This window comes from Salvia splendens, chromosome 12 (assembly GCF_004379255.2).
Source record: "Salvia splendens isolate huo1 chromosome 12, SspV2, whole genome shotgun sequence".
Taxonomy (NCBI): Eukaryota; Viridiplantae; Streptophyta; class Magnoliopsida; order Lamiales; family Lamiaceae; genus Salvia; species Salvia splendens.
Window position 1 is genome coordinate 17,727,007 of NC_056043.1, and position 23,758 is coordinate 17,750,764.

The 23,758-nt window shown below is 40.2% G+C and overlaps 3 protein-coding genes and 1 long non-coding RNA gene across 7 annotated transcripts; all 4 read left to right on the forward strand.

Annotated features, from left to right (window-relative positions):
- Positions 1 to 9,026: 9,026 nt before the first annotated feature.
- LOC121758802 lies at positions 9,027 to 9,294 on the forward strand. Its single transcript, XR_006041560.1, has 2 exons — positions 9,027 to 9,138; positions 9,247 to 9,294. It is a non-coding gene; the product is annotated as an uncharacterized LOC121758802 (long non-coding RNA).
- A 1,179-nt stretch (positions 9,295 to 10,473) lies between these two features.
- Positions 10,474 to 11,215, forward strand: LOC121758741 (dynamin-2A-like). Of its 2 annotated transcripts, none has more exons than XM_042154130.1 (3): positions 10,474 to 10,563; positions 10,796 to 10,959; positions 11,077 to 11,215. In XM_042154130.1, the coding sequence occupies exons 1-3, from the start codon at positions 10,535 to 10,537 to the stop codon at positions 11,133 to 11,135; spliced, it is 252 nt and encodes an 83-aa protein (XP_042010064.1). In that variant the 5' UTR covers positions 10,474 to 10,534; the 3' UTR covers positions 11,136 to 11,215. The 2 variants fall into 2 exon arrangements, with proteins under 2 accessions (XP_042010064.1, XP_042010065.1); XM_042154131.1 differs by having other exon boundaries at positions 11,080 to 11,215.
- A 7,405-nt stretch (positions 11,216 to 18,620) lies between these two features.
- LOC121758679 (dynamin-2A-like) lies at positions 18,621 to 20,760 on the forward strand. Of its 2 annotated transcripts, none has more exons than XM_042154057.1 (3): positions 18,621 to 18,662; positions 18,895 to 19,058; positions 20,622 to 20,760. In XM_042154057.1, exons 1-3 carry the CDS (start codon positions 18,634 to 18,636, stop codon positions 20,678 to 20,680), a joined length of 252 nt encoding a protein of 83 aa, XP_042009991.1. In that variant the 5' UTR covers positions 18,621 to 18,633; the 3' UTR covers positions 20,681 to 20,760. The 2 variants fall into 2 exon arrangements, with proteins under 2 accessions (XP_042009991.1, XP_042009992.1); XM_042154058.1 differs by having other exon boundaries at positions 20,625 to 20,760.
- Positions 20,761 to 22,782: 2,022 nt separating this feature from the next.
- LOC121758746 (dynamin-2A-like) lies at positions 22,783 to 23,476 on the forward strand. Of its 2 annotated transcripts, none has more exons than XM_042154138.1 (3): positions 22,783 to 22,824; positions 23,057 to 23,220; positions 23,338 to 23,476. In XM_042154138.1, the coding sequence occupies exons 1-3, from the start codon at positions 22,796 to 22,798 to the stop codon at positions 23,394 to 23,396; spliced, it is 252 nt and encodes an 83-aa protein (XP_042010072.1). In that variant the 5' UTR covers positions 22,783 to 22,795; the 3' UTR covers positions 23,397 to 23,476. The 2 variants fall into 2 exon arrangements, with proteins under 2 accessions (XP_042010072.1, XP_042010073.1); XM_042154139.1 differs by having other exon boundaries at positions 23,341 to 23,476.
- Positions 23,477 to 23,758: the final 282 nt, after the last annotated feature.

Sequence of the window (23,758 nt, forward strand, 5' to 3'; positions counted from 1 at the left end):
TCTGTAGTTTGTTGTTTTAATGAGAGCGTAGATTTCCTCCATGACCTAATAAGGTAGGAATCCTGCTTTACCTTGTTGAGATGCCTTAGATGATGACCGTAATTAATAGAGATAGCGTATGTATGCAGATGAGGTAGCGTATGTATGCAGATGCAATTTAGGTAATTCATGATCATCTGCTTCTTGCTTGGAGAAGTAATGTTTTTATTGAGTGCATTTGCATTTTGGAATGGAGATTTAAAATTGTTGTAAACTTGACTAGCATACTTGCCATTGATTTCTTAATCTAACACAGCAGCCTTCTTTGTGCCTTTCGGAAGAACAAAGCAAAATGTACACCTATTCTTAATTTAATCCTAATTTTGATCTAATGAGATGAAGAAGAGGTCTAATCCTAATATTGATCTTTTGGAATAGTGGAAATTAAATGCATCTAGGTATCCAATCATTTCACTAACTGCGAAGGATATCTTTACAATTCCAAACTCAACGGTCGCAAGTGAGTCAGCTTTTAGCGTAGGTAAAAGGGTTGTGGATCCTTTTAGAACGTGTTTGAGTCCAAAAATGGTGGAGGCAGTGGTGTGCACTAATGATTGGCTTAGAGCTTAAAATTTCAACTTATATAAGGATCCTACTGATGATGACCTTGAATTTTATAGAGAAATTGAAGAAATTGAAAAGAGTATGTTGCTTTACTCTTTAGTATAAATTATTATATTTATATCCTTATAGATGTTAATTATTCTTTTGTGATTCTTTTGTAGATCCAAACATGAGCCAAGATGCTTTTAAAGCAATATCTTCTACTTGAGCTAATCCTTTACACTTATGGTTTGCCAAGGTATGTCATGGCAAACCTTTTATTTCTTCATTGGTGTATATTAATCTGTTATAAAATTTGCTTTGCATGTAATTGTTTATCAATTTGTGAGCTTTGAATCATATAGTTGTAATTTGTGTATGTACTACTACCAATTTCTGATTGAAATAGTGGTACTATACTTGGAGAACTAGTATGGTTTTATTATTGTCTAGGAACAGATATTCAAATTAATTTTAGATGTAACTGGAAAAATATAGCACATGCACGTAATAAGTAATTATACAACTAAAACAATTATGACAGAGTATATTCAATATCTAATCAAACAGATGTCTTTCAAGTTTTTTTGTTAGGTAGTAGTATTTGTTAATTGTTTAGATATTATAGTTTGTTAGTAGTCTTTTCCTGTTATGTTTTAGATTATTATATTTATTAGTTGTTATAAATAGGGCTTTTATATTCGGTAGAAGAACTGTTCAGAATTACACATGTTCTGTATCTAACCAATACCACGGCTAATGTTTCCCCTTCTTTGTCATCTCAGGTGTTGATGATGATTGATGTCATCTCAGGTCGCTCCCCGTCGGCTCTGCCCTGCTCCTCCCCTTGTCGGTTCTTTGGATTAGTGACATCTTTTTTGAAGTTGAATAGATTTTGAATGTCATGAACTATGTTTGCTTTGTGATGGATTTTTATCACTTTGGATATTTCCTAGATGTTTAAAATGATATTTTTGCTATTTAATGCATGAATGTTAGGTTTTGACAGGTGGTATTCGGTATACCGTACCGTGATTTCGGCATACCGCATATTGCGGTATGTCGAAATCACGGTACGGTATACCGAAATATCGGTAAGGTAACGATATCTAAATTTTGGTATACCGACTTTTCGGTATACCGGTATGCGGTATACCGAAAAAAGCAGTACGGTAAAGGTAAGGTTTTTGGTCATACCGCATTTTTCGGTACGGTATGCGGTATGGCAATTTCGGCACGGTATACCGTACCGTTCCAACCCTAGTAGCTAATAGTCGACTTTTTTGTTTCAATTATTGATTAACCAATATTAGATTAACGGAATACCCATTCCTAGTTTATTATCATTTTATACAAGTGTCTTGCTAATAAATTTAATAAAATATTAATAATACTTATTAACAAATAATCATATTATTTATGAGATAATTGATTATTAATTGTAAAAAATATTAACTAGAATATAACTACATACAAGGGACTGAAATCGAAAAATAAAGAGCAGAAAAAATCGAAAAAAGAATTGATAACATGGAATATTAGCACATCAAAAAATTGAATGAAAAATCTTAATTGTTTTTATGTTGGCGCAAACTGCTATACGGTGAATTGCATTTAAAGCCATGAATAGTAAGAACTTTGGATTAAATTTATACATATATAAAAATGAGAATTTTATTTTATGTTCTTCTTTGCCCAGACTTTAAATTTATGTTCATTTATTCATAAAAAAATGTGATTTATGGAAAAGTAACAATTATGCTATTATGAATTTTCTAATGATAAATTAGGGAAGTGAAAAAAATTTATTTCTATTTGTGATAATCAGGGAAAGTAGAAGTGAAAATGTTTTTGAAGATATAGGATTTCATGGGGAACTTGTATAGGATTTGCTCGTCTGTCAATTATCATCCATATTTATTGGACTCTTGCCCCATAGTGAATCTAATGGTTCGCCTCTATTCTTTGTATTCCCTCCGTCCCATTCTAAGTTGGACATTTCCTTTTCGACACGAGATTTTATATAGTGTTATATATTTTGTGAGTTAAGTGGAGAGAATAAAATAAGAGATAGTGATTCCATCAAGATAAAGGTGTTCTGGATCTTTTACATAAATATCTCTCTTGATATATTTTTCATGCTTAACATTCTTAAGCACAATATAATTTGTTTGCGCCACATGAGTACCAATCGTTATTTCTCCCTCATGGCTCGAGAGAACTTCATGGAGAATGATAGTGAAGACGAAGAACATTGGGAAGATTCCAATTCTCACAATGAAAATGATAATGGAGCCAATCCAGCCCTTCTGGAGGCCGGGGCATCCCATGGAGGGAATGATCTTCAAATCATAGAATTCCAAGGGGGGACGTCAATCCCACCGGGTACGAAACCCTCTTGTTAATCATGTCATTAAATTTTCTATTTTGGAACGTTAGGGGAATCGCGAACGCGTCAACCCAAAACGTCCTCAAAAGACTAATTAAATCTCATAATATTTGCTTTCTTGCAATAATGGAGCCGCTTACCACCCCTAACCCGGACAAATTCTCGAGAATGCTGGGGCTATCTTTCAAGGGGTCGAACATCAATGGGAAAATATGGATCTTCGTGGAGGAAGGGATGGATTTTGACGTGGTGGATGACTCGGAACAGCTGTTGCATGGGAGGTTCACCTGCCCTCGGATCCCAGCCCCTATTTTGATCTCGGCCGTATATGCTAAATGCACGAGAGGGGAGCGGCATGCACTCTGGGAGAAGATGAGGGACACTACCCAAGTATCGGAAGGATTGCCTTGGTTTATTGGAGGGGACTTAAACACAATCCTCTCCTCTCGAGATAGGTTGGGGAGCGACACAAACCGACAGGCTGAAATGGTGGATTTTGCCGAGGCCATTGAGGACTGCAGACTATTGGACCCAGGCTATGATGGGTCAGAATTCACTTGGGCTAAGAATGGCCTCATGGAAAGGTTGGATAGGGTGCTGATTAGCGAGACGACGTCCCAAATGTTTGATGCAATAAGAGTCACGAACCTCCCCCGCATTGCTTCGGATCATGGCCCGCTCCTGGTCAGAAGCAGGCTGCCCAACACCCACGGGGGTGGTAGAGCATTTCGGTTCCAAAACATGTGGGTCCGGCACGAGGGATTTGGCGAGTTGGTGCGTGAAGATTGGATAGCTCCCTCGGAGGCGGAGGGCCTCCTCAACTTGAAGATCAAGCTGGCTAGGATCAAACAAACGTTTAAGAGGTGGAACAAAGAGGTTTTTGGAAATATACACGCCAATCTCAAAAATTGTGAAGAGAACATTGCAGTGGCCCAAGCAGATTTTGAAGAAGATCCCTCGGCCCGGAATAGAATGGAGGTCAACAAACAAATTGCTGAGTACATCCTCCTTCTTAAGATGGAGGAAGACTTTTGGCGTCAGAAGGCTGCCCTCCGTTGGCTAGACGATGGGGATAAGAACACAAGGTTTTACCAAAGTTGGGTGAAGCAGAAGAAGATTCGGCTGCGTATCCACAAGATCACCACTAATGGATGTGAACTCACGGACGACAAGGCCATCAAAGATTCGGCGGTCGAGTTCTTTCAAAACCTCCTTGCCCCAAGCCAACCGGAGCTCGCGGAACCGAACCTTAACCTCTTACACCAACTCCCTCCCTCGGAGCAATTGGCGGCCCTCCCTAATCCCCCGGATGCGGAGGAGGTGAAGCGAGCAGTGTTTGATATCTCGGCCAATAGTGCGCCCGGCCCGGATGGCTTCTCGGCTTTATTCTTCCAATCAAGTTGGGGCATTGTGGGACCAGATGTGGTGGCGGCAGTTAGGCAATTCTTTGGTGGGGCCTTCCTCCCCCGAAGCTTCACGGCCACGAGTATCATACTCATCCCCAAGAAGCCTATACCCGAGACTTGGGGAGACTATAGGCCCATTAGCTTATGTAACGTGATCAATAAGGTGATTACTAAAGTACTCACGAGGCGACTCGCCCCATTCCTTCCATGTGTTGTTGCACCTAATCAAAGCGGGTTTGTCAAAGGGAGGCTACTCAACGACAATGTACTTCTTGCACAGGAGATGTTTCATGAGCTCCAAAGAAGCAAACCAGCACCTAATGTTGCTATCAAGATTGACATGGCCAAGGCCTACGATCGGGTTCAATGGCCGTTCCTCCTAAAAGTCCTCAAGCAAATGGGATTTCCCGAGCAATGGGTGGCGCTCATCGAAAGATGCATTGGGACATGTTGGTTCTCGATTCTTATTAATGGGGCCCCGACGGGTTTCTTCAAATCCACTCGTGGGCTTAGGCAAGGGGACCCCATCTCCCCCGCCCTCTTTGTCCTTGCCGCGGACTATCTCTCGAGATCACTTGATAAACTCATACTTGGAAACAAAGACATGACATACAACGCTACCAGAGGCAGCATGCAGATCAGCCACCTCGCGTATGCGGACGACATCATCATCTTCACGCAAGCGGCCGCAAGCCCCCTCCGTAGGCTCCGTGTATGTCTGGATCATTATGCCGAGGTCTCCGGACAACAAATCAATCTCGGCAAGAGCAACTTCTATATTTCTGAGGCTCATGAAGGTTGGACAAACACAATCCAAAGTGAAGGAGGCTTCTCCCGAGGTACGTTCCCGTTCCTTTACCTTGGTGTCCCTATTTACCGGGGGGTGAAGCGCACGGATATGTTTTTGTTCCTCCGAGAGAAAATCTCGGCTAGGATATCTGGGTGGGCACATCGGCACCTCTCCTTTGGGGGGAGACTTACCTTGATAAAAAGCACACTAGAGGCGATCCCCTTACATATTTTTCAAGCTATTGAGCCAACCGGTGGCGCCCTCAAGCAACTCGACCAGCAAGTGGCTCGCTTCTTTTGGGGGTCGAGTAATGAGAAGAAAAGGACGCACTGGATTAGATGGGACCAGGTATGCCTACCCACGGCCGAAGGGGGCCTTGGCATCCGTAAGATCAAAGAAGTCCTACGTGCCTTTAATATCAAGTTATGGTGGAGGTTCCGGGAACAGAACTCCCTTTGGGCTAAGTATATGATGGTCAAATATTCTCAAAAGGCATCCCCACTCTCGGCTAGAGCTTCGGGAAGGAGTAGCCCTACTTGGAAGAGACTCTTGAAGGTTCGGGCACATGCACAACCGCACATCCGCTGGGTAGTGGGAGAAGGCAAAATTTTATTCTGGGATGACTTTTGGCTTGGAGATGCGCCCTTGAGGGAACTTAGCCTCGACGATAGGGGAGGCCCTCTTGTCCATGTTGCAGATTTCATTGTGGATGGGGCCTGGAATGAGGCCAAATTACGAATGCTCCAAGCGCAAGCCGGCTTGGCGCAACATGCTGTCCGGAAGATCCTCGATAAGCCAATCCTCTCGGATGGACCAGATGTGCCGAGATGGAGATTATCACACAATGGGGAGTTCTCTCTAGCTACAACATGGGAGACCATCCGAACTCAAAGACCGATCATCCAAGGCCTCGATGATATTTGGAAAGCGGGCCTCACGTCTTCGATTGCTATCTTCATATGGAGACTTCTCTCCAACCGAATCCCGGTGGATACGAAGCTTCAGTGGAGGAAAATGGAAATGGCGTCTAAATGCCAATGTTGCCCACACAGACCGGGTATTGAATCTCTCCAACATCTCTTCATACAAGGGGCTGGGGCACTTGGTGTGTGGAGGGAGTTCGACTCATGGTTCGAGGGATCATCACCGCCCCTCCGGATCAATGATACTATCCCAGAAAGGCTCGAAGTTTGGGCACGAAGAGTCCGGCAACCCGGCAAGAAACATCTCAGCCGGTCTATGCCATATCTTATTTTATGGTTCATTTGGGCGAACGAAATAGGAGTCGCCATCAATCGGTGCAATTTAAGTCTTTCAATGTGGTTTGGCAGGTGCAAATGTTCATCAGAAATAGCATGGCCAACGGATCCTATAAACCGAAGCACTGGAAGGGTGTCCGCCTCAAAGTCAACGTCCCGAGCCATGCCGAGCCAAGGAGGACTAGGCCCCTTGCGATGGTGGTCAAATGGAACCCGCCGGATGCCCCTTGGATCAAGCTTAACACAGACGGAGCTTACATTGAGGCAACGGACAAAGCAGGGGGAGGAGGAATTATTCGAGACCATGAGGGTAACCTGCTTGCAGCCTTTGCATCCCCACTCAAGGCTCACTCAGCCCTCGAAGTGGAGCTACTCGCCATCCAATTCGGGTTGATACTAGCCTCGGAATTCAGAAGGCCTATTTGGGTCGAATCAGATGCACAACAGGCGGTCAAGCTTTTGAACAGTACAAGCTGGGGACCAGGCCACATCAGCCGGGTGATGGCACGGATCACAAACCTCAAACGCCGACAGGACACCCGTATCACCTTCATCCACCGGGAAGGGAATAGAGCAGGAGATCTCCTCGACAAAATGGGACTAGAAAGAACCGACTACTGCCGTATGGATGCCATCACGGCACCAAGACTCCTCACAGCAATCATTAGGATGGATGCATTCGGAGTCCCGAACCTTCGGGTCCAAAATGAAGATAAAGAATAGGCTTGAGCGTCGGATCAAAGGAGTGTATTGTTTTCCTTTTTGGTTTTGGCTTAATTGTAGTTTGAGGTTCGGAAGGGAGTATGATGAGGTCCGGGCCCATGTGACCGGACCGCATACTACTCCTGATTTTGGTATAGGCACGCCACTATTGGGTGTGGCCATGTTTTGTATACATCTCATTTTGAAATATAGGGATGAGGGACCCACGAACCCTCCACCATAAAGGTGTTCGATTAAAAAAAAAAAAAAAAAACGAGGACTGGCATCAACTAGTGGGGTACCGCGCTTAACATATCCAAAACGCATGAAAAGAAGGCTGCAAAATCTTCTTTCAGGGTATGTTGTCTCGTGAAGCTGCTTCTATCCTAGTTTTGTCTGGATGCAATGATTCTTTCAGTACATCATATGATAGAATGTGATGCACTATTTACGCCTATATTGAATATTGATTATTGGTATTGGTTTTGTGATTACTGCAGGCTCCAGGGCAAGTCCCAAGTAGTGCAGGATGAACTTTCCAGGCTTGTAAGCGTGTAACGTTTTCCTCTCTACATCAATAGAAAGTCCAACCACCGCTGGCCCATATTCCGGGGAGGATGGAGATCTGCGTTTGATGCTGCTGCCAACGGTCCAAGCCCAATCGTTTGCCGACCTGTTCCTCCATCATCTGGCTCTGTTTATATATTCCAAGGTAGATGCAAATTTTGACAAATCGATTCTTGCAATTCTTGTCGGATGTTTCATTAGTTTCTCGAGCTCACATCAAGCTCTAATTCTCCATGGTTTGCTCTTTTGAGGATCGATCAATATAGACATTTTTGTGTGTACATGTCCGGTTTATGTTGTGCTTCTGTTAGTTGTCTTCGCAACTGCTGAAGTTCTTGTGTGTTGGTTGAACTCCCATGGAAAACATATTATCGTGATGGCTATACATATTTAATTTCTAAATTTATTGGTAATAATCGTACAATTTTTCTGACTTGATCCTTATCGTTTTCTTCGTAAAGATGTTCATGATATCCTTATATTAATATATTGCTATTTTTCTGTTTTGAATTGAGGATGCCATAACGAATGACATTTTTGTGTTATCTTATGATGATAGTGAAATACGAAATATAAAGGAGAAACTGCATTCACTCTCCATATTTTGAGTTTTTCGTACTACTAAGTATTGATAATTTGGCATTTTTTTCTTATAAGAATAAAAATAATTGGCAGGGGATTGAGCCCCTCCTATCATCAATGTTAGGTAATGAGCTAGTTACTTATCGTAGGCTGAATTTGTTTGCATCATGGACATTAGATTCCTATGTTTTAAGTAATGATGTCTTTCCTCATTATGTTGATTTGACCATTACACATGAGTTCATCTAGAAGGATCGTTTTCACTATACAATTGATAACTTGCGGAAGCTTGTTTTTAGAAAAGCAAAAGGAAGGAGGGTGCCATGTCTCTTGATTGATTCTATTTAAGCAAACCTTATAGCTGATAGGTGCAAGTCTTCGGAGGTGAGAAGTTGACACATTAAAAATTCAGCAACTCTCTGCTCTCTCTGAGAAACTGAAACAATGATTAATAATTTTGCTTTGCAGGATTCTGAGAATGCCCACATACACCACTCAGAGCTGTTTACATTAACAGAGAAAATGGCCAAAGGGGATGCTCAGAAGCTCTAGTTCACTGTTCCAATATTTGAGCAACATCCTCCGTAGTACTTCATCTAAGTAATTTCAGATTCATGGATGCATTCAGAGTGGTTCTGTACTATGTCCTTCCATGCTCCCTGAGGTGATTTTGAGATTCACTGATATTTATGTTTTGAACACTATGAAGGGTTTTGCTCTTAAAGTTTTCTTATGTTGCATCAGGCTGATACAACTTATATGGAACTCCTTGACTTGAAACCACTTCCTGTGACTGCACTTGCAAATGGAACTTATGAAGAATTGTACAGATACATACATTTTAACCCCATACAGACGAAGGTTTGGATGAAACTCGCCAGTCTCCCTTGTTGTTTCCCTACAGTTTTCTCAATATAGCATGAACTCTTGGGTTTTATTTTCTGACTAGAGTTATTGTAATCATGACAGGCTTTTGATGTGCTATATCACACGGACCAAAATGGGGAGAAAAGAAGATAAAAACAGAAAAAGAAGAAAAAAAGAAAAAAGAAAAAAAAGAAGAGGAGACAGATCTGTGGAAAAAAAAAGAAAAGAAAAGAAAAAATTGGGGGAACAGATCTAGAAAAAGGAAAAAACAGTGCAGAATTAAAGAAAGAGTTCCAAGACGAAAATAGGCTGTTGGAGGAAGAGATGGGGAGCTTCGTGATGGAGTAATGGGAGGGAAAGACAAAGATTGGCGGGGCTTCAACTTGAAGCACTTCTGGAAGAGAAATCAAGATCGCAAAATGAGAATGCCAAATCTTCTTTCAGGGTATGCTGTCTCGTGAAGCTGCTTCTGTCCAAGTTTTGTCTGGACGCATTGATACTTTCAGTACATCATATGCTAGAGTATGATGCACAATTTATTGATTATTGGTATTGATTGTGTGATTACTGCAGGCTCCAGGGCAAGTCCCAAGTAGCATGTTGAATATGCTAGACTATGATTGTAATCTGGCAACACTATGGCAGAAAGAGTAGAAAGAAACATGGTAAGGGGTAGAACAAGAGCAAAATGTGGAAAAAAGAAGAAAAAAACATAAAAAAGAAAAAAAAACAGAAATAAGAAGAAAAAAAGAGAAGGCAGATCTGTGAAAAAAAAAGAAAAGAAAAATTTGTGGAACAGATCCAGAAAAGGGAAAAACAGAGAGTAGAATCAAAGGAAGATTTCCAAGAAAATGTGAAAAAATAGCTAGAGTAAGCTATTGGAAGAAGAAATGGGAAGTTTCATGATGGAGTAATGGGAGGAAAGCATGACGGTTTGGTGAGGCTTCAACTTGAAGCACTTCTGGAAGAGAAATCAAGATCTGAAAATGAGAATTCAAACTTGAATAGGGAAAACAAGTACCTGCATCAACTAGTGGAGTACCCTCGCTCAACAGATCCGAAATAGCATGGAAATTAGGCTGCCAAGTCTTCTTTCAGGGTAAGTTGTCTCGTGAAGTTGCTTCTGTTCTAGTTTTGTCTGGACGCATTGATTCTTTCTGTACGTCATATGCTAGAGTATGATCCACTATTTACCACTATATTGAATGTTGATTATTGATATTGATCGTGTGACTACTGCAGACTCCAGGACATGATGAACTTTCCAGGCTTGGTGAAAAGATGGTTCATAGTTCCGAGGGTAAAAGAGCTTTAGCTCGGGTACTTTGCCATGAACTTCACGACAAGTTCCTCCAGCATGGTCTGAACTCAGGGATTGGACAAAGAAGACATGCTATTTAAGCTATACAGTTCTGTAAGGTTTGTTTCTTTCCATGCATCCAGCCTATCGTGTGTGATGCTTTCGGCAGTTTGTAATTCTTAACCACCGCGAATGCACATGGGGAGATTACGGAATACTCACTAGAGCATGCCCTATTAAGCTAGTTCTTCAATATATATGTGAACATTCATCTCCTTTTTTAAAAGATTTGTGCATATTATGCTTTTATTTTTTTGATCATGATGTGCCTCGATTAATTCGAAATTATAGTGCTCAAAGCATGGAAAGAATAGAAGAGCTTCTCCAGGAGGACCAGAATGTCAAGCGGAGGAAAGAGCGTATCCAGAAACAGTCCTCTATTCTTTCCAAGCTTACTACACAACTCTGTATTAATGATAATCTGGCAGCCGCTGCATCCACCTATTCCAATGAAGGTGACCTGTTTTATGATTATAAAAGTGTCTATTCTTACAAGTTTGTATAGCTATCTATATATATACATGGTATGAGAATTCTTTTGTAAGCGTGTAATGTTTTCCTCTATACATCAGTAGAAAGTTCAACCATTGCTGGCCCATCTTCCCGGGAGCTCTGGAGATGCTACGTTTGATGCTGCTGCCAGCGGTCCAAACCTATCATATGGGGATTCTAGATCAAATTGTCTCAGTCGCCGGAACAGTGATCCTTTTCATAATGGTGATATAAACCCTGGTGCCGACGAACACCCTAGCATTTGCCACCTGCTCCTCCATCATCTGCATCTGTTTATATATTCTAAGGTAGATGGAAATTTTGACAAATCAATTCTTGCAATTCTTGTCGGATGTTTCATCAGTTTCTCAAGCTCGCATCGAGCTCTAAATCGTAGGCTGCATTGGTTTGCATCATGGACATTTGATTCCTATGTTTTAAGCAATGATGTCTTTCCTGATTAGGTTTATTTGACCATTACACTTGAGAAAATGGCCAAAGGGGATGCTCAGAAGCTCTACTTCACTGTTCCAATATTTGTGACACATCCTCCCTAGTACTTCATCCACGCAATTTCAGATTCATGGATGCATTCAGAGTGTTTCTATACTATGTCCTTCCGGAACCTCATGCTCCCTGAGGTGATTTTGAGATTCACTGATATTTATGTTTTGAAAACCATGAAGAGTTTTAATCTTAAAGTTTTCTTATGTTCCTTCAGGCTCTTACAACTTATATAGAACTCCTTGACTTGAAACCACTTCTTGTGACTGCACTTGCAAATGGAACTTATGAAGAATTGTACAGATACATACATTTTAACCCCATACAGACGAAGGTTTGGATGAAACTTGCCAGTCTCCCTTGTTGTTTCCCAACAGTTTTCTCAATATAGCATGAACTCTTGGGTTTTATTTATTCTGACTAGAGTTATTGTAATCATGACAGGCTTTTGATGTGCTATATCACACGGACCAAAATGGGGAGAAAAGAAGATAAAAACAGAAAAAGAAGAAAAAAAGAAAAAAGAAAAAAAAAGAAGAGGAGACAGATCTGTGGAAAAAAAAAAGAAAAGAAAAGAAAAAATTGGGGGAACAGATCTAGAAAAAGGAAAAAACAGTGCAGAATTAAAGAAAGAGTTCCAAGACGAAAATAGGCTGTTGGAGGAAGAGATGGGGAGCTTCGTGATGGAGGAATGGGGGGGAAAGACAAAGATTGGCGGGGCTTCAACTTGAAGCACTTCTGGAAGAGAAATCAAGATCGCAAAATGAGAATGCCAAATCTTCTTTTAGGGTATGCTGTCTCGTGAAGCTGCTTCTGTCCAAGTTTTGTCTGGACGCATTGATACTTTCAGTACATCATATGCTAGAGTATGATGCACAATTTATTGATTATTGGTATTGATTGTGTGATTACTGCAGGCTCCAGGGCAAGTCCCAAGTAGCATGTTGAATATGCTAGACTATGATTGTAATCTGGCAACACTATGGCAGAAAGAGTAGAAAGAAACATGGTAAGGGGTAGAACAAGAGCAAAATGTGGAAAAAAGAAGAAAAAAACATAAAAAAGAAAAAAAACAGAAATAAGAAGAAAAAAAGAGAAGGCAGATCTGTGGAAAAAAAAAGAAAAGAAAAATTTGTGGAACAGATCCATAAAAGGGAAAAACAGAGAGCAGAATCAAAGGAAGATTTCCAAGAAAATGTGAAAAAATAGCCAGAGTAAGCTATTGGAAGAAGAAATGGGAAGTTTCATGATGGAGTAATGGGAGGAAAGCATGACGGTTTGGTGAGGCTTCAACTTGAAGCACTTCTGGAAGAGAAATCAAGATCTGAAAATGAGAATTCAAACTTGAATAGGGAAAACAAGTACCTGCATCAACTAGTGGAGTACCCTCGCTCAACAGATCCGAAATAGCATGGAAATTAGGCTGCCAAGTCTTCTTTCAGGGTAAGTTGTCTCGTGAAGTTGCTTCTGTTCTAGTTTTGTCTGGACGCATTGATTCTTTCTGTACGTCATATGCTAGAGTATGATCCACTATTTACCACTATATTGAATGTTGATTATTGATATTGATCGTGTGACTACTGCAGACTCCAGGACATGATGAACTTTCCAGGCTTGGTGAAAAGATGGTTCATAGTTCCGAGGGTAAAAGAGCTTTAGCTCGGGTACTTTGCCATGAACTTCACGACAAGTTCCTCCAGCATGGTCTGAACTCAGGGATTGGACAAAGAAGACATGCTATTTAAGCTATACAGTTCTGTAAGGTTTGTTTCTTTCCATGCATCCAGCCTATCGTGTGTGATGCTTTCGGCAGTTTGTAATTCTTAACCACCGCGAATGCACATGGGGAGATTACGGAATACTCACTAGAGCATGCCCTATTAAGCTAGTTCTTCAATATATATGTGAACATTCATCTCCTTTTTTAAAAGATTTGTGCATATTATGCTTTTATTTTTTTGATCATGATGTGCCTCGTTTAATTCGAAATTATAGTGCTCAAAGCATGGAAAGAATAGAAGAGCTTCTCCAGGAGGACCAGAATGTCAAGCGGAGGAAAGAGCGTATCCGGAAACAGTCCTCTATTCTTTCCAAGCTTACTACACAACTCTGTATTAATGATAATCTGGCAGCCGCTGCATCCACCTATTCCAATGAAGGTGACCTGTTTTATGATTATAAAAGTGTCTATTCTTACAAGTTTGTATAGCTATCTATATATATACATGGTATGAGAATTCTTTTGTAAGAGTGTAATGTTTTCCTCTATACATCAGTAGAAAGTTCAACCATTGCTGGCCCATCTTCCCGGGAGCTCTGGAGATGCTACGTTTGATGCTGCTGCCAGCGGTCCAAACCTATCATATGGGGATTCTAGATCAAATTGTCTCAGTCGCCGGAACAGTGATCCTTTTCATAATGGTGATATAAACCCTGGTGCCGACGAACACCCTAGCATTTGCCACCTGCTCCTCCATCATCTGCATCTGTTTATATATTCTAAGGTAGATGGAAATTTTGACAAATCAATTCTTGCAATTCTTGTCGGATGTTTCATCAGTTTCTCAAGCTCGCATCGAGCTCTAAATCGTAGGCTGCATTGGTTTGCATCATGGACATTTGATTCCTATGTTTTAAGCAATGATGTCTTTCCTGATTAGGTTTATTTGACCATTACACTTGAGAAAATGGCCAAAGGGGATGCTCAGAAGCTCTACTTCACTGTTCCAATATTTGTGACACATCCTCCCTAGTACTTCATCCACGCAATTTCAGATTCATGGATGCATTCAGAGTGTTTCTATACTATGTCCTTCCGGAACCTCATGCTCCCTGAGGTGATTTTGAGATTCACTGATATTTATGTTTTGAAAACCATGAAGAGTTTTAATCTTAAAGTTTTCTTATGTTCCTTCAGGCTCTTACAACTTATATGGAACTCCTTGACTTGAAACCACTTCTTGTGACTGCACTTGCAAATGGAACTTATCAAGAATTGTACAGATACATACATTTTAACCCCATACAGACGAAGGTTTGGATGAAACTTGCCAGTCTCCCTTGTTGTTTCCCAACAGTTTTCTCAATATAGCATGAACTCTTGGGTTTTATTTATTCTGACTAGAGTTATTGTAATCATGACAGGCTTTTGATGTGCTATATCACACGGACCAAAATGGGGAGAAAAGAAGATAAAAACAGAAAAAGAAGAAAAAAAGAAAAAAGAAAAAAAAGAAGAGGAGACAGATCTGTGGAAAAAAAAAAGAAAAGAAAAGAAAAAATTGGGGGAACAGATCTAGAAAAAGGAAAAAACAGTGCAGAATTAAAGAAAGAGTTCCAAGACGAAAATAGGCTGTTGGAGGAAGAGATGGGGAGCTTCGTGATGGAGTAATGGGAGGGAAAGACAAAGATTGGCGGGGCTTCAACTTGAAGCACTTCTGGAAGAGAAATCAAGATCGCAAAATGAGAATGCCAAATCTTCTTTTAGGGTATGCTGTCTCGTGAAGCTGCTTCTGTCCAAGTTTTGTCTGGACGCATTGATACTTTCAGTACATCATATTCTAGAGTATGATGCACAATTTATTGATTATTGGTATTGATTGTGTGATTACTGCAGGCTCCAGGGCAAGTCCCAAGTAGCATGTTGAATATGCTAGACTATGATTGTAATCTGGCAACACTATGGCAGAAAGAGTAGAAAGAAACATGGTAAGGGGTAGAACAAGAGCAAAATGTGGAAAAAAGAAGAAAAAAACATAAAAAAGAAAAAAAACAGAAATAAGAAGAAAAAAAGAGAAGGCAGATCTGTGGAAAAAAAAAAGAAAAGAAAAATTTGTGGAACAGATCCAGAAAAGGGAAAAACAGAGAGCAGAATCAAAGGAAGATTTCCAAGAAAATGTGAAAAAATAGCCAGAGTAAGCTATTGGAAGAAGAAATGGGAAGTTTCATGATGGAGTAATGGGAGGAAAGCATGACGGTTTGGTGAGGCTTCAACTTGAAGCACTTCTGGAAGAGAAATCAAGATCTGAAAATGAGAATTCAAACTTGAATAGGGAAAACAAGTACCTGCATCAACTAGTGGAGTACCCTCGCTCAACAGATCCGAAATAGCATGGAAATTAGGTTGCCAAGTCTTCTTTCAGGGTAAGTTGTCTCGTGAAGTTGCTTCTGTTCTAGTTTTGTCTGGACGCATTGATTCTTTCTGTACGTCATATGCTAGAGTATGATCCACTATTTACCACTATATTGAATGTTGATTATTGATATTGATCGTGTGACTACTGCAGACTCCAGGACATGATGAACTTTCCAGGCTTGGTGAAAAGATGGTTCATAGTTCCGAGGGTAAAAGAGCTTTAGCTCGGGTACTTTGCCATGAACTTCACGACAAGTTCCTCCAGCGTGGTCTGAACTCAGGGATTGGACAAAGAAGACATGCTATTTAAGCTATACAGTTCTGTAAGGTTTGTTTCTTTCCATGCATCCAGCCTATCGTGTGTGATGCTTTCGGCAGTTTGTAATTCTTAACCACCGCGAATGCACATGGGGAGATTACGGAATACTCACTAGAGCATGCCCTATTAAGCTAGTTCTTCAATATATATGTGAACATTCATCTCCTTTTTTAAAAGATTTGTGCATATTATGCTTTTATTTTTTTGATCATGATGTGCCTCGTTTAATTCGAAATTATAGTGCTCAAAGCATGGAAAGAATAGAAGAGCTTCTCCAGGAGGACCAGAATGTCAAGCGGAGGAAAGAGCGTATCCAGAAACAGTCCTCTATTCTTTCCAAGCTTACTACACAACTCTGTATTAATGATAATCTGGCAGCCGCTGCATCCACCTATTCCAATAAGGTGACCTGTTTTATGATTATAAAAGTGTCTATTCTTACAAGTTTGTATAGCTATCTATATATATACATGGTATGAGAATTCTTTTGTAAGAGTGTAATGTTTTCCTCTATACATCAGTAGAAAGTTCAACCATTGCTGGCCCATCTTCCCGGGAGCTCTGGAGATGCTACGTTTGATGCTGCTGCCAGCGGTCCAAACCTATCATATGGGGATTCTAGATCAAATTGTCTCAGTCGCCGGAACAGTGATCCTTTTCATAATGGTGATATAAACCCTGGTGCCGACGAACACCCTAGCATTTGCCACCTGCTCCTCCATCATCTGCATCTGTTTATATATTCTAAGGTAGATGGAAATTTTGACAAATCAATTCTTGCAATTCTTGTCGGATGTTTCATCAGTTTCTCAAGCTCGCATCGAGCTCTAAATCGTAGGCTGCATTGGTTTGCATCATGGACATTTGATTCCTATGTTTTAAGCAATGATGTCTTTCCTGATTAGGTTTATTTGACCATTACACTTGAGAAAATGGCCAAAGGGGATGCTCAGAAGCTCTACTTCACTGTTCCAATATTTGTGACACATCCTCCCTAGTACTTCATCCACGCAATTTCAGATTCATGGATGCATTCAGAGTGTTTCTATACTATGTCCTTCCGGAACCTCATGCTCCCTGAGGTGATTTTGAGATTCACTGATATTTATGTTTTGAAAACCATGAAGAGTTTTAATCTTAAAGTTTTCTTATGTTCCTTCAGGCTCTTACAACTTATATGGAATTCCTTGACTTGAAACCACTTCTTGTGACTGCACTTGCAAATGGAACTTATGAAGAATTGTACAGATACATACATTTTAACCCCATACAGACGAAGGTTTGGATGAAACTTGCCAGTCTCCCTTGTTGTTTCCCAACAGTTTTCTCAATATAGCATGAACTCTTGGGTTTTATTTATTCTGACTAGAGTTATTGTAATCATGACAGGCTTTTGATGTGCTATATCACACGGACCAAAATGGGGAGAAAAGAAGATAAAAACAGAAAAAGAAGAAAAAAAGAAAAAAGAAAAAAAAAGAAGAGGAGACAGATCTGTGGAAAAAAAAAAGAAAAGAAAAGAAAAAATTGGGGGAACAGATCTAGAAAAAGGAAAAAACAGTGCAGAATTAAAGAAAGAGTTCCAAGACGAAAATAGGCTGTTGGAGGAAGAGATGGGGAGCTTCGTGATGGAGTAATGGGAGGGAAAGACAAAGATTGGCGGGGCTTCAACTTGAAGCACTTCTGGAAGAGAAATCAAGATCGCAAAATGAGAATGCCAAATCTTCTTTTAGGGTATGCTGTCTCGTGAAGCTGCTTCTGTCCAAGTTTTGTCTGGACGCATTGATACTTTCAGTACATCATATGCTAGAGTATGATGCACAATTTATTGATTATTGGTATTGATTGTGTGATTACTGCAGGCTCCAGGGCAAGTCCCAAGTAGCATGTTGAATATGCTAGACTATGATTGTAATCTGGCAACACTATGGCAGAAAGAGTAGAAAGAAACATGGTAAGGGGTAGAACAAGAGCAAAATGTGGAAAAAAGAAGAAAAAAACATAAAAAAGAAAAAAAACAGAAATAAGAAGAAAAAAAGAGAAGGCAGATCTGTGGAAAAAAAAAGAAAAGAAAAATTTGTGGAACAGATCCAGAAAAGGGAAAAACAGAGAGCAGAATCAAAGGAAGATTTCCAAGAAAATGTGAAAAAATAGCCAGAGTAAGCTATTGGAAGAAGAAATGGGAAGTTTCATGATGGAGTAATGGGAGGAAAGCATGACGGTTTGGTGAGGCTTCAACTTGAAGCACTTCTGGAAGAGAAATCAAGATCTGAAAATGAGAATTCAAACTTGAATAGGGAAAACAAGTACCTGCATCAACTAGTGGAGTACCCTCGCTCAACAGATCCGAAATAGCATGGAAATTAGGCTGCCAAGTCTTCTTTCAGGGTAAGTTGTCTCGTGAAGTTACTTCTGTTCTAGTTTTGTCCGGACGCATTGATTCTTTCTGTACGTCATATGCTAGAGTATGATCCACTATTTACCACTATATTGAATGTTGATTATTGATATTGATCGTGTGACTACTGCAGACTCCAGGACATGATGAACTTTCCAGGCTTGGTGAAAAGATGGTTCATAGTTCCGAGGGTAAAAGAGCTTTAGCTCGGGTACTTTGCCATGAACTTCACGACAAGTTCCTCCAGCGTGGTCTGAACTCAGGGATTGGACAAAGAAGACATGCTATTTAAGCTATACAGTTCTGTAAGGTTTGTTTCTTTCCATGCATCCAGCCTATCGTGTGTGATGCTTTCGGCAGTTTGTAATTCTTAACCACCGCGAATGCACATGGGGAGATTACGGAATACTCACTAGAGCATGCCCTATTAAGCTAGTTCTTCAATATATATGTGAACATTCATCTCCTTTTTTAAAAGATTTGTGCATATTATGCTTTTATTTTTTTGATCATGATGTGCCTCGTTTAATTCGAAATTATAGTGCTCAAAGCATGGAAAGAATAGAAGAGCTTCTCCAGGAGGACCAGAATGTCAAGCGGAGGAAAGAGCGTATCCAGAAACAGTCCTCTATTCTTTCCAAGCTTACTACACAACTCTGTATTAATGATAATCTGGCAGCCGCTGCATCCACCTATTCCAATGAAGGTGACCTGTTTTATGATTATAAAAGTGTCTATTCTTACAAGTTTGTATAGCTATCTATATATATACATGGTATGAGAATTCTTTTGTAAGAGTGTAATGTTTTCCTCTATACATCAGTAGAAAGTTCAACCATTGCTGGCCCATCTTCCCGGGAGCTCTGGAGATGCTAAGTTTGATGCTGCTGCCAGCGGTCCAAACCTATCATATGGAGATTCTAGATCAAACTGTCTCAGTCGCCGGAACAGTGATCCTTTTCATAATGGTGATATAAACCCTGGTGCCGACGAACACCCTAGCATTTGCCACCTGCTCCTCCATCATCTGCATCTGTTTATATATTCTAAGGTAGATGGAAATTTTGACAAATCAATTCTTGCAATTCTTGTCGGATGTTTCATCAGTTTCTCAAGCTCGCATCGAGCTCTAAATCGTAGGCTGCATTGGTTTGCATCATGGACATTTGATTCCTATGTTTTAAGCAATGATGTCTTTCCTGATTAGGTTTATTTGACCATTACACTTGAGAAAATGGCCAAAGGGGATGCTCAGAAGCTCTACTTCACTGTTCCAATATTTGTGACACATCCTCCCTAGTACTTCATCCACGCAATTTCAGATTCATGGATGCATTCAGAGTGTTTCTATACTATGTCCTTCCGGAACCTCATGCTCCCTGAGGTGATTTTGAGATTCACTGATATTTATGTTTTGAAAACCATGAAGAGTTTTAATCTTAAAGTTTTCTTATGTTCCTTCAGGCTCTTACAACTTATATGGAACTCCTTGACTTGAAACCACTTCTTGTGACTGCACTTGCAAATGGAACTTATGAAGAATTGTACAGATACATACATTTTAACCCCATACAGACGAAGGTTTGGATGAAACTTGCCAGTCTCCCTTGTTGTTTCCCAACAGTTTTCTCAATATAGCATGAACTCTTGGGTTTTATTTATTCTGACTAGAGTTATTGTAATCATGACAGGCTTTTGATGTGCTATATCACACGGACCAAAATGGGGAGAAAAGAAGATAAAAACAGAAAAAGAAGAAAAAAAGAAAAAAGAAAAAAAAAGAAGAGGAGACAGATCTGTGGAAAAAAAAAAAGAAAAGAAAAGAAAAAATTGGGGGAACAGATCTAGAAAAAGGAAAAAAACAGTGCAGAATTAAAGAAAGAGTTCCAAGACGAAAATAGGCTGTTGGAGGAAGAGATGGGGAGCTTCGTGATGGAGTAATGGGAGGGAAAGACAAAGATTGGCGGGGCTTCAACTTGAAGCACTTCTGGAAGAGAAATCAAGATCGCAAAATGAGAATGCCAAATCTTCTTTTAGGGTATGCTGTCTCGTGAAGCTGCTTCTGTCCAAGTTTTGTCTGGACGCATTGATACTTTCAGTACATCATATGCTAGAGTATGATGCACAATTTATTGATTATTGGTATTGATTGTGTGATTACTGCAGGCTCCAGGGCAAGTCCCAAGTAGCATGTTGAATATGCTAGACTATGATTGTAATCTGGCAACACTATGGCAGAAAGAGTGTAATGTTTTCCTCTATACATCAGTAGAAAGTTCAACCATTGCTGGCCCATCTTCCCGGGAGCTCTGGAGATGCTACGTTTGATGCTGCTGCCAGCGGTCCAAACCTATCATATGGGGATTCTAGATCAAATTGTCTCAGTCGCCGGAACAGTGATCCTTTTCATAATGGTGATATAAACCCTGGTGCCGACGAACACCCTAGCATTTGCCACCTGCTCCTCCATCATCTGCATCTGTTTATATATTCTAAGGTAGATGGAAATTTTGACAAATCAATTCTTGCAATTCTTGTCAGATGTTTCATCAGTTTCTCAAGCTCGCATCGAGCTCTAAATCGTAGGCTGCATTGGTTTGCATCATGGACATTTGATTCCTATGTTTTAAGCAATGATGTCTTTCCTGATTAGGTTTATTTGACCATTACACTTGAGAAAATGGCCAAAGGGGATGCTCAGAAGCTCTACTTCACTGTTCCAATATTTGTGACACATCCTCCCTAGTACTTCATCCACGCAATTTCAGATTCATGGATGCATTCAGAGTGTTTCTATACTATGTCCTTCCGGAACCTCATGCTCCCTGAGGTGATTTTGAGATTCACTGATATTTATGTTTTGAAAACCATGAAGAGTTTTAATCTTAAAGTTTTCTTATGTTCCTTCAGGCTCCTACAACTTATATGGAACTCCTTGACTTGAAACCACTTCTTGTGACTGCACTTGCAAATGGAACTTATCAAGAATTGTACAGATACATACATTTTAACCCCATACAGACGAAGGTTTGGATGAAACTTGTCAGTCTCCCTTGTTGTTTCCCAACAGTTTTCTCAATATAGCATGAACTCTTGGGTTTTATTTATTCTGACTAGAGTTATTGTAATCATGACAGGCTTTTGATGTGCTATATCACACGGACCAAAATGGGGAGAAAAGAAGATAAAAACAGAAAAAGAAGAAAAAAAGAAAAAAGAAAAAAAAAGAAGAGGAGACAGATCTGTGGAAAAAAAAAAGAAAAGAAAAGAAAAAATTGGGGGAACAGATCTAGAAAAAGGAAAAAACAGTGCAGAATTAAAGAAATAGTTCCAAGACGAGAATAAGCTGTTGGAGGAAGAGATGGGGAGCTTCGTGATGGAGTAATGGGAGGGATAGACAACGATTGGCGGGGCTTCAACTTGAAGCACTTCTGGAAGAGAAATCAAGATCGCAAAATGAGAATGCCAAATATTCTTTCAGGGTATGCTGTCTTTTGAAGCTGCTTCTGTCCAAGTTTTGTCTGGACGCATTGATACTTTCAGTACATCATATGCTAGAGTATGATGCACAATTTACACCTATAATGAATATTGATTATTGGTATTGATTGTGTGATTACTGCAGGCTCCAGGGCAAGTCCCAAGTAGCATGTTGAATATGCTAGACTATGATTGTAATCTGGCAACACTATGGCAGAAAGAGTAGAAAGAAACATGGTAAGGGGTAGAACAAGAGCAAAATGTGGAGAAAAGAAGAAAAAAACATAAAAAAGAAAAAAAACAGAAATAAGAAGAAAAAAAGAGCAGGCAGATCTGTGGGAAAAAAAAGAAAAGAAAAATTTGTGGAACAGGTCCAGAAAAGGGAAAAACAGAGAGCAGAATCAAAGGAAGATTTCCAAGAAAATGTGAAAAAAATAGCCAGAGTAAGCCATTGGAGGAAGAAATGGGAAGTTTCATGATGGAGTAATGGGAGGAAAGCATGACGGTTTGGTGAGGCTTCAACTTGAAGCACTTCTGGAAGAGAAATCAAGATCTGAAAATGAGAATTCAAACCTGAATAAGGAAAACAAGTACCTGCATCAACTAGTGGAGTACCCTCGCTCAACAGATCCGAAATAGCATGGAAATTAGGCTGCCAAATCTTCTTTCAGGGTAAGTTGTCTCGTGAAGTTGCTTCTGTTCTAGTTTTGTCTGGACGCATTGATTGTTTCTATACGTCATATGCTAGAGTATGATCCACTATTTACCACTATATTGAATGTTGATTATTGATATTGATCGTGTGACTACTGCAGACTCCAGGACAGGATGAACTTTCCAGGCTTGGTGAAAAGATGGTTCATAGTTCCGAGGGTAAAAGAGCTTTAGCTCGGGTACTTTGCCATGAACTTCACGACAAGTTCCTCCAGCATGGTCTGTACTCAGGGATTGGACAAAGAAGACATGCTATTTAAGCTATACAGTTCTGTAAGGTTTGTTTCTTTCCATGCATCCAGCCTATCGTGTGTGATGCTTTCGGCAGTTTGTAATTCTTAACCACCGCGAATGAGCATGGGGAGATTACGGAATACTCACTAGAGCATGCCCTATTAAGCTAGTTCTTCAATATATATGTGAACATTCATCTCCTTGTTTAAAAGATTTGTGCATATTATGCTTTTATTTTTTTGATCATGATGTGCCTCGTTTAATTCGAAATTATAGTGCTCAAAGCATGGAAAGAATAGAAGAGCTTCTCCAGGAGGACCAGAATGTCAAGCGGAGGAAAGAGCGTATCCAGAAACAGTCCTCTATTCTTTCCAAGCTTACTACACAACTCTGTATTAATGATAATCTGGCAGCCGCTGCATCCACCTATTCCAATGAAGGTGACCTGTTTTATGATTATAAAAGTGTCTATTCTTACAAGTTTGTATAGCTATCTATATATATACATGGTATGAGAATTCTTTTGTAAGCGTGTAATGTTTTCCTCTATACATCAGTAGAAAGTTCAACCATTGCTGGCCCATCTTCCCGGGAGCTCTGGAGATGCTACGTTTGATGCTGCTGCCAGCGGTCCAAACCTATCATATGGGGATTCTAGATCAAATTGTCTCAGTCGCCGGAACAGTGATCCTTTTCATAATGGTGATATAAACCCTGGTGCCGACGAACACCCTAGCATTTGCCACCTGCTCCTCCATCATCTGCATCTGTTTATATATTCTAAGGTAGATGGAAATTTTGACAAATCAATTCTTGCAATTCTTGTCGGATGTTTCATCTGTTTCTCAAGCTCGCATCGAGCTCTAAATCGTAGGCTGCATTGGTTTGCATCATGGACATTTGATTCCTATGTTTTAAGCAATGATGTCTTTCCTGATTAGGTTTATTTGACCATTACACTTGAGAAAATGGCCAAAG

Coding starts and splice junctions, on each gene's coding strand:
- LOC121758679 (XM_042154057.1), top strand. CDS start 18,634: ATGCTATTTAAGCTATACAGTTCTGTAAG. Junction 18,663..18,894: donor AAGCTATACAGTTCTGTAAG/GTTTGTTTCTTT, acceptor TCGAAATTATAG/TGCTCAAAGCATGGAAAGAA. Junction 19,059..20,621: donor ATCCACCTATTCCAATGAAG/GTGACCTGTTTT, acceptor TCTATACATCAG/TAGAAAGTTCAACCATTGCT.
- LOC121758746 (XM_042154138.1), top strand. CDS start 22,796: ATGCTATTTAAGCTATACAGTTCTGTAAG. Junction 22,825..23,056: donor AAGCTATACAGTTCTGTAAG/GTTTGTTTCTTT, acceptor TCGAAATTATAG/TGCTCAAAGCATGGAAAGAA. Junction 23,221..23,337: donor ATCCACCTATTCCAATGAAG/GTGACCTGTTTT, acceptor TCTATACATCAG/TAGAAAGTTCAACCATTGCT.
- LOC121758741 (XM_042154130.1), top strand. CDS start 10,535: ATGCTATTTAAGCTATACAGTTCTGTAAG. Junction 10,564..10,795: donor AAGCTATACAGTTCTGTAAG/GTTTGTTTCTTT, acceptor TCGAAATTATAG/TGCTCAAAGCATGGAAAGAA. Junction 10,960..11,076: donor ATCCACCTATTCCAATGAAG/GTGACCTGTTTT, acceptor TCTATACATCAG/TAGAAAGTTCAACCATTGCT.